The 9966-nt window shown below is 29.8% G+C and overlaps 1 protein-coding gene across 2 annotated transcripts; it reads right to left on the bottom strand.

The window, feature by feature from the left end:
• Positions 1-1994: 1994 nt before the first annotated feature.
• Positions 1995-8877, bottom strand: LOC131632182 (mitochondrial import receptor subunit TOM20-like). Of its 2 annotated transcripts, none has more exons than XM_058902965.1 (5): positions 8681-8877; positions 8138-8216; positions 7322-7491; positions 7150-7197; positions 1995-2291 (listed from the first exon to the last, which is right to left on the bottom strand). In XM_058902965.1, the coding sequence occupies exons 1-5, from the start codon at positions 8777-8779 to the stop codon at positions 2280-2282; spliced, it is 408 nt and encodes a 135-aa protein (XP_058758948.1). In that variant the 5' UTR covers positions 8780-8877; the 3' UTR covers positions 1995-2279. The 2 variants fall into 2 exon arrangements, with proteins under 2 accessions (XP_058758948.1, XP_058758947.1); XM_058902964.1 differs by having other exon boundaries at positions 7137-7197; positions 8681-8875.
• Between the last annotated feature and the right edge of the window lie 1089 nt (positions 8878-9966).

A 9966-nucleotide genomic window follows, 5' to 3' on the forward strand; every position in this document is an offset into this window, starting at 1 on the left:
ATAATCATAAACATAAATTGTATGCTCATCTTACTAGTAATAAAATTATTTTATAATAAATATGTCCTAAATTTCTTTACAAATTTTAACTCTTAAAAATTACTTAAATTAAAAAAATCATTTTAAAGTTATATCTTGCATATTATAAAATAATATTTTTAGAATTTATTTTGATAAATTAATTGTTGTAGACTTATTTTGAAAACCAAACAATCCTCTTAATGTTTTAATAACAATTTAATCATTGTAATAAAATTTACTAAAATTTCTTTTACAATAATCACTTACCTCGTTCCTGAAATTATTCCAAAAGAAAAATTCTGAAAAATAAAATTAATTTTTAAATAATCAAAAACATAAATTGTTTACTCATCTTACTAGCATTTAAATTATTTTTAAATAAAACTATGTCATATAAATTTCTTTAAAAATATAATCTCTTTAAAATTAGTTTAATTTAGAAAAAAATAAAAAATTCTATATTGCATATTATAGAATTTTACTTTTATAATTTATTTTGATAAATTAATTGGTGTAAACTTACTTTAAAACCAAACAAGTCTTCCAATATTTTAATAACAATTTAATTATCGTAATAAAATTTACTAAAAAAAATCTTACACTAATGACATAGCTCATTCTTTAAATTATAATTGTTTTTAAATTTCTTACTTCATAATATTTAGTAAATTTTATACAATGATTAAATAATTTAATTATCGTAATAAAATTTACTTAAAAAAATCTTACACTAATGACATAGCTCATTCTTTAAATTATAATTGTTTTTAAATTTCTTACTTCATAATATTTAGTAAATTTTATACAATGATTAAATTGGTATTAAAACATTGGGAGGCTACTTTGGTTTTCAAAGTAACTCTACAACAATTACTTTATTAAAATACATTATAAAAATATTATTTTATAATATGATAAAATATATTTTTTAATTTAATTAATTTTTAAGATTTGAGATTTTTAAAGAAATTTATAACATATTTATTTAAAAATAATTTTAATACTAGTAAGATGAGTATACAATTTACGTTTATGATTATTTTAAAATTTATTTTATTTTTAAAAAAATTATTTTTAGATTATGTTTTTAGTCTTGAAAAATATTATTATAGTTTTAGATAATTTTAATTTCAAATAAAAATACTAAATATATTTGAATTATATTTTATATTTATATCCTAAAATTAAGTATATTTATAAAAATTATTTTAATAATAATTAATTCATCAAGTAGAATTATTTTCAGTAACAATCTCTTCATATGGAAAGTTTAAATATTGAGCATAACAGATAAAATTATGTGAGGTGATCTTCATATTAAAGATTTTAAATCTTAAACGTTAATGAAATCCAACGATTCATATTAATAGTTCTCGTTTCTCACATAAATATTAGTTCTCACCGGATACGCTCCCTATATATATATATATATATATATATATATATATATATATATATATATATATATATATATATATATATATATATATATATATATATATATATATATATATATATATATATATATATATATATATATATATGGGGACGACTCTAGTGAGAACACTTGGTTATTATGAGAAATGAGAACAATGAATCACGGCCATTAAATTTGATTTTAATGGACTGGATTGGTTTCTCTTTCTAGGATCCAGTCCATTAAATATTAAGGATCTTAGAAAGAGAAACCAATCCAGTCCATTAAAATCAAATTTAATGGTCGTGATTCATTGTTCTCATTTCTCATAATAACCAAGTGTTCTCACTTGAGTCGTCCCCTATATATATATATATATATATATATATATATATATATATATATATATATATATATATATATATATATAAAAGTGATCTTCGGTTGAATGAAAATTTATCAATCATAAAATCAATAATAAAAAAACATTAAGAAGGTAAATATGATGAGAAACGATGTTTTATGGATTATATTTAATTATATTTATTGATCATAATTAGAATAATCAAAGTATATCAAATATTATCATCATAATTTACTGTCAAGTTGACAAATGAAAACTATAAAACCAAGCGAAAAATCAATTTGAAAAACATACAAAAATAAAAGGAGAAATACAAGGAAAAAACATAAAAATGAATCACTACTCCTCTCTCTCTCTCTCTCTTGTTGGTGCTTCTTCTAGTTTATGTTTCTTCCTCCGATTCAATTTCAAACAATGTTATTGAAGTAGATGTTGTTTGCAAAGAAGCCTCCAATCCTTCATATTGTTCATATATACTCAACTCAAAACCTGGAGGAGCAAAGGGTGTAAGTCTTGTTGATCTTGCAGATTACATAATTGATGCTCTTATTAAAAATTCCACCAACACGGATAGACTGATAACTAAATTAATTTATCAAATTGATAATGTTACTGAAATAAACTATTATTTTCAATGTAAATCAAATCTTATCAGTTCTGATGGTGTCACTGTTAAGCTCATACATGCATCATTAGATTTGACCAACATGTGGTATCCAGCCATGGTAAAAAACATAGATGATGTTATGGAATACATTCTTGAATGTATTGATAGTCTTCATCAACATAAAACCAGTCCTTTACTTGCAAGAGTTGTTGATGATTATCGACAGAGTGTACAAGTGCTTCAAGTTATAGCAAAATATTTAAATAATGGATAATAATTGTCTCTACCGAATAAACTATAAGTTTTTATTTTTGTAAGCTAAGAGATTCACATTGTAAAACAGTCATTAGTATTTAGTATCAATATTATATAATTAATGATAATTTTTGTCTTCCATAATTTTTTATTAAATAAATATAATTAAGTTGGATTTATATTCTTAAGCAAGATCACATGTTTGAATGTTTGTATATAAACAACTATCATGCATCTCATCCAAAACCTATCATGGATTCATTCATTCAAGATAGTTCATTCAAGATAGTTTCAGTTTTCATCAATGTATTAAAACTCGAATCAATTATCGATTTGGTTAAGCTATTGGATCACTAAGTTGTTGGTCGGATCAAGGGATCACTGACCGGAGCGTATGTCTTATTTGGATCAAAGATAATAAGAGAAATTGGGGTCCTAAACCTTTTAGGTTTAATAATTTGTGGTGTGATAATGAGAAGTTTTTTATGTTTGTGGAAGAGGAATGGAGGAAGATTAGGGTGAAAGGAAGAGGAGATTTTTGTTTGGTTGAAAAAATGAAAATTCTTAAAAGCCATCTTATCAAATGGAACAAGGAGGTTTATGGTTGGATTGATCTCAACATTGAAGAGGCGGGAAAGGAGATGCACTTTTTAGATAACAAGTTTGCTCATTTTGCAGGTAATGTTCTGGAAGAAGTGGTGGTCGATAGAGCTAGAGCGGCGATTGATTTTTGGGAAAACCTTTATAAAAAAGAAGGTTTTCTTCGTCAAAAATCAAGGAATTTATGGTTAACCGAAGGTGATTGTAACTCTCGTTTTTTCCATAATTCTCTAAAAGAGAGAAGAATGAGAAACTCTTTGTGCGCTCTTGAAGCTAGAGGAGGGAGATTGGAAGATGTTACCGAAATAAAAGATTTCATTCACAATCATTTTAACTTGTTTTTCAATGATATTGTGGAGGAGAGACCGGTGCTTAGCGGAGTGCATTTGAAGCCGCTTAGTGCCTAGGATAGTTCATCTATTGAAAGACCGTTCTTGGAGATGGAAGTTAAGGAAGCTATTTGGTCGTGTGATGGTAACAAAAGTGCGGGTCCGGATGGTTACTCGTTAGAATTTTTCAAAAGATTTTGGTTGGTTGTTCGGGAGGACGTTTTACGGCTATGCAATGACTTCCATGGTAAAGGTACTCTTGTGAAATCTATTACTTCTTCTTTTCTAGCGTTGATTCCCAAAAACAACAATCCGCAAAATTTAGGTGAAGATCGCCCCATTTGCTTGGTGGGTAGTATTTACAAAATTATTGCAAAAATTTTGACGGCTAGATTGAAAGAGGTGATTGGTACTTTGGTGTCCAATAATCAAACCGCCTTTGTTCCGGGTAGAAACATGTTGGATGGTGTCCTTTTGGTGAATGAATTATTAGATTGGATGAAGAAAAAGAAAAGAGGTAGCATTTTACTCAAGGTGGATTTCGAGAAAGCTTACGACTCCGTTTCTTGGCAATATCTTAAAGAGATGATGTTGAGAATGGGTTTTGGGGAGAGATGGATGAAATGGATGGATACTTGTATTTTTACGAGCCATATGTCCGTTTTGGTCAATGGAAGTGCAACGAAGGAATTCAAGGTGAGCAAAGGTTTGAGACAAGGAGATCCTTTATCTCCTTTTCTCTTCGTTCTTGCTATGGAAGGTTTAACCGCGCTTGTTAGAAAATCGATAGAGGTGGGGGATTTCAAACCTTTCAAATATGGGGAAGAGGATTTCGTGGATATTTTGCAATTTGCGGATGACACAATAATTCTTGGAGAACCGACTTGTGACAATCTTTGGAGTTTAAAAGTATTGTTGAGAGGTTTTGAGCTTGTTTCCGGTTTGAAAATTAATTTTGCCAAAATTAATATTATAGGTGTTAATGTTGGTGATTGGTTCCTCAATGCGGCAAAGGCGTTTCTTTCTTGTAACAAAGGAAGCATCCCCTTTAAATTTCTAGGAATTATGGTGGGGGAGAACCATAGAAAAAAAAGGGTGTGGGCGGAGGTGATCAACAAAATAAAGGGGCGGCTTTCTAGTTGGAAGGGAAAGAACTTATCTATGGGAGGGAGAGTTACTCTTGTTAATTCGGTTTTAAATGATATCCCAACTTTCACCTTATCTTTCTTTAAAGCTCCGACCAAGGTGATCAAAGAGATTAGAAGGCTTCAAAGTGGTTTTTTATGGGGTGGGAGCTCCGATAAAAAGTGTATACATTGGGTGAAGTGGAAGTATGTGTGTAGGCCGAAAGAGAAGGGAGGGCTTGGAGTGAGAGATGTGGAGGAAGTTAACAAAGCTCTTCTCTTGAAATGGAAATGGAGAATTTTGAGAGAAGATAATGCAATTTGGAGTAAATTTTTTTCTTTGAGATATCTTTGTCCCAAGCTCAAGATGCAAGCTCCTAATGGTGATATGAAAATAGAAGTGATGACTCTATTTGGTGGAGAGATAATACAAAAAATAATTTGATTGATGACTTTGTTGAAGGTGGCTTTTTCGGGTGTTTTTCGTGTAGTTATAAAGATGGTAAAAACATTCTTTTTTGGCATAGTTTGTGGTTGGGAGATCAATCTCTTCGCGAGCTTTATCCGGAGTTGTTTGATATGTCAGCCATAAAAAATTGTGCGATTGCGGATGTGTTGGTTTGGAATAACGGTAACCATTTTTGGGAGTTGGATGCTTTATTTCGAGTCAGGGCTGCCTCCGTTTTTCCGGCCGGGGTTGGTACTGTTTTATCGAGCGGGGCTGTTTTTTCTTCTTCGGTAGCGGCTGTTCGGGGGCTTCCGTGTTGGTCCCGTTTTTGTGCCGACATAAACTCTTTCATTCCAAACATTTTGGAGGCGGATAGTTATAGGTGGCGCATCAATCCGGAAAAGGAGTTTTCGGTAAGTAGCATTTCGGATATAGTTAATGATTCCAAATCTTTTGTTTGGTCAAACCACTTGTTTACTTTGTTGAAAGTGATGTGGGAGCTAAAAATTCCTCCTAAAATTAAATTTTTTGTTTGGAGATTTTTCATCGAAAAAATTCCTTCCAAAGATGAATTGTTGAAAAGAGGAGTTTCTTGCATCTTAAATTCGGATTGTGTGTTTTGTGATAATCATCCGGAAGTGTTTTCTCATCTCTTTTTTAGTTGTTATGTGGTGAAAGAGATTTGGACAAACATGTATGGTTGGTTGGGCATTAAGGAGGTCTTAAACGAAGCGGAGTTTTTGGATTTTGGAGCCATTAAAGACAAGGTGAAAAATGCTAATCATAGGTTGAAGATAAACATTGTTTGGATTGCTATTATTTGATGTATTTGGCTCATGAGGAATGCCATAATCTTCAAGGGGGGAGCTTTCAGTTTCAATGTGGTTTGTTCTAACATCATTTTTCTATCGTGGAGATGGTTGTCTTTTGGTTACCCTAAGTTTAGTGTCATTTATTACGAATGGTTCAAACTTCCCTTATCTTGTTCTAACGCTATTTAGAGTATCTTTGTAAGGGTTGCACCCCTAGTGCGAGCTTTATAATCAATTGCTTATTAAAAAAAAAAATTGTATACAAATTTGTAAGTTTCATAAATTAACAAAAGTTAAAAATAATAATTTTATGATATTATAATATCATAAATTAATAAACTAATATACAGAACATAAAAAATATATTATACTATAAAAATAATAAATCTATAAATAAAAAATTAGTAAAAAATAATGTGATTTTTACTTAAAAATAATAGAGATTTATACTAAAAATAATTTTAAAAAACTTACTATTTTAATCATTTAAAGAGTGCCCCTAAGAGCACTGGTTAGCATTTCCTTTTTTTTTATAAATAATGAAATTTATATTAAAATAATATAAAATTGTAATTTCCTTTTTATTTAGAAACATGATTTTTTTTTCCAAATTTTTTGTTAATTTATAATATTGTTATATTGGATAATTAATTTTCTAACTTTTTAAGTTTATTATATTATATGATTAATAATTAATAAGTTAATGAGAAAAGATATTATATATTCTATAATTACATGTTATAATTATTATTAATTATGAATTATATAATTAAATCGATTATATAATGTTTTTAAGATAAAACATATATTTTTATTATTTCTTTATAAATATTGATGTAATAATTATATGCATCCCTTACCTAAAAAGGTGATTCGTTAAGTTAAAGTTGTGTGTAGATTTTTTTACGGTCGGGTACCGTTAAAGTGTCTAGAAAGTCCCCTATAGTTTGGTCAAGGGTTTGTACAAAATTTGATTGTTAAATTGTTTATTATTAGTTTTTCAAAATTTACAAAATGATTCTTATATTTTATTAAAATTATAAATTTATGACAAAAGTTGTCATAAAACTGCAAATAATTGCATCATGACTCAAATAATTTACAAAATGATTCTTATATTTTACTTGTTAGAAAATCATTGCATCATGACAGAACATACCTTAGCAGCATACCTTAGCAGCGACTTCCAATGCTTTGCGGTAAAGCTCATTTGAAGGATCCTATATAAAACAAAAACCACTCTGTTACACAGTATTTTTACAAGTCAACAAGTAAAATACTTCTGACACTTCAATCATAAATTTATTGATACTGTTATTTATACTGACTGAACTAAAACTGTACCTCATCAACGGCTTGTTGAAAGTACACAACTGCCCTGTCAAAATGAACTTTAGCTTCATCTGGGTCTGGATTTAAAAATGCTTGTGAAGTGAGAGCGTTTCCCAGACACCAAAGAGCATCGTGCTTGTTGGGATTCACAGAAATGGCCTCCTCAAGCCTTGTAATAGCCTCTGCAAATCAAGTTTTTTGAGTGAGAAATCCACAAAACACAAATGAATTTCAAAATCAAAAGTTCAAGAATATCCACCAGAGATGCTGGAGTCAAAATAGATGAGCCAATGCAGTCAACTAAAACCATTAGATACAAGATTGCACAACTCAAATTCTAGTCATTGTAATCAGACTCAAAATACAAACTCAAAAAATGATCTGTCCAATTGTCATCTATCTGTTTCAATTTATGGACAGCAACGACTGAGTTTCTGGATTCAAATAGATCCTCTTGGGTAAAACTTGTGAACATTGCATATCTATGTCTCTCTTAGCCATTAAAAAGGTGCAGCCGCATCCTTATCAAAATTCATAAATATTTACACCGAAAGAGAGCCATTACCCAATTAAAAATTTCACAGGATATGATCCTATAAAGTTTTAATACAAGATCCATTACCCCACGTCATTTTAATAAAAATTCCGCACCCTCTAAATCACAAGTTCAAACATGACTCAAAATGCACTAAATAAAAACTTCATATTTTAGCAGCGCAGCTTGTTGCCCGATTGCCTTCTATTGCTGTGTAAACTTTATTCTAATATTTATTCCTTATCATGTATAAAAAATCAATGAAATCAACTTAGAGCATAGAGAGTAAGCACCTTGGGTCATCTTCTTTGACTCAGGAAAACTCTGAAACTGAGACAACTCTAACAAAGCTCCTCCCCATCTTGTCAAATTCTGCAGAATCAAAAAACAAAAATTATTCACAACTTCCAAGACTCACTCATCCATATTATCAAAAAATAGAACACTAAACTTCAAACACAACAACTCATTGTAACCAAAAAAATCCAAAATATTCATTTACATAATTTCCATCACAGAAACTCATCCCCAAAAAAATCCAAAAATTACCCAATTGTAACACGGGAAACTCATCCATATCTACCAAAAACTCTACAAAATGACCAACACAACAACTAATCCACATCTACAAAATTTACAATGCAAACAATTCACCCATAACTGTACAAAATCAACAACAACAACAACAACAACAACAGATTTATCTGAATAATCACTAAAACAAAGTAAATCAAACAAAAACGAATCGATGCATCAAAAGAAAGTTTCTTAATTTCACAATAAATCAGCGATTCTTAAAAAAAAATGAATCTTTTTAGGAGGAAATAGAGACGAACGTCAGCATCGAGAGGGTTGGCGGCGTATTCAGCTTCAGCGGTTTTACGAGCGTGCTCGAAGAACAAAAGGCTATCGAAATCGTTGGATTGCAAATCCATGGAATCGCCTTCTTTGTTTTTCGGTTCCTAGGGTTTTGGGTTTTGAGTGTTGTTTCAGGTTAGGGACTGATGTGCAATGTGATAAATGGAATTTTCCCCTTATTTTTTGTAAAACAAATTAGACTGTCTTAATTTTTTTATATTATTTTTTTTATTCAAGATTTTTTATTTTAATAAAATATTAATTTTCTATTAAAAGTAATATTATTAATTGATGGTAAATAGAGAAAAGAAATATGTATAGATGGAGAAAAAAAGTGAGAGATATAATAAAAATGAGAGAGAAATATTTAATAGAATAAAGTGATAGTATTTTTTTTCTTTTTACAAAGGGAGGGCCAAAGAGAAAATGGAAAATGATAAAAGAGAAATGTGGGAGATGCTAAAGAGAAAATGGAAAATAATAAAGAGAAATGTGGGAGATGCTAAAGAGAAGATGGAAAATGATAAAGAGATATAACAAAGATAATAAAGAGAAAGGAGATGGTGAAAGTTGATAAAGGAAATGAGAAAATAATGGAGAGAAATGAAATAGAGATCTAGGAAAAGAGAAAGAGAGAGACACTAAACGAGATGAGATAGAGATCTAGGGAAATAAAAGATGTATAGTGTTGTGATGTAAGCTGAAATTGTCAAAGCATGGGAAAATTTTCATAATACCTAATTGGGAAAATATTGAAATTCAAAGCCAAAAACCATGTTTAACATTCTACTTAACAACACTCTCGCTTCTTTACACTTCACACTTTCCTTAACAACACTCGTGCTTCTTCACACTTCACACTGTTGCTTCATATTTTCTACCTAATTCACTTTAAAAAAATGGGAAACATGTTGATATGCGTTGCTTCAGGATGTATGGCTTCCGGAAGCCGCGACACCATAGGAAACGACGATGGTAACGCTTGCCATGTTTGTGACATTGTATTTGATAACAAGAAAAAATTGAAAGATCATTTGAAAACGCATCCGGGTAAATATAAGTGTCCCAAATGCAAGTTGTAACACCCCATACATATATGTCTAGAATAATATGTAGTGATGTTATAAATGATACAAGAAACATACATAAGCGGTAAAGACAAGAAATTTAAATCATATACAATTCAAATTTCCAACTAAGTGGTATATGATCAGCTTGTCTTCAACAGTGCACAGCAGAAACATAACGTCTGACGAGGTCTTCC

This window comes from Vicia villosa, unplaced genomic scaffold (genome assembly GCF_029867415.1).
Source record: "Vicia villosa cultivar HV-30 ecotype Madison, WI unplaced genomic scaffold, Vvil1.0 ctg.000911F_1_1, whole genome shotgun sequence".
In the NCBI taxonomy this organism is placed as follows: Eukaryota; Viridiplantae; Streptophyta; class Magnoliopsida; order Fabales; family Fabaceae; genus Vicia; species Vicia villosa.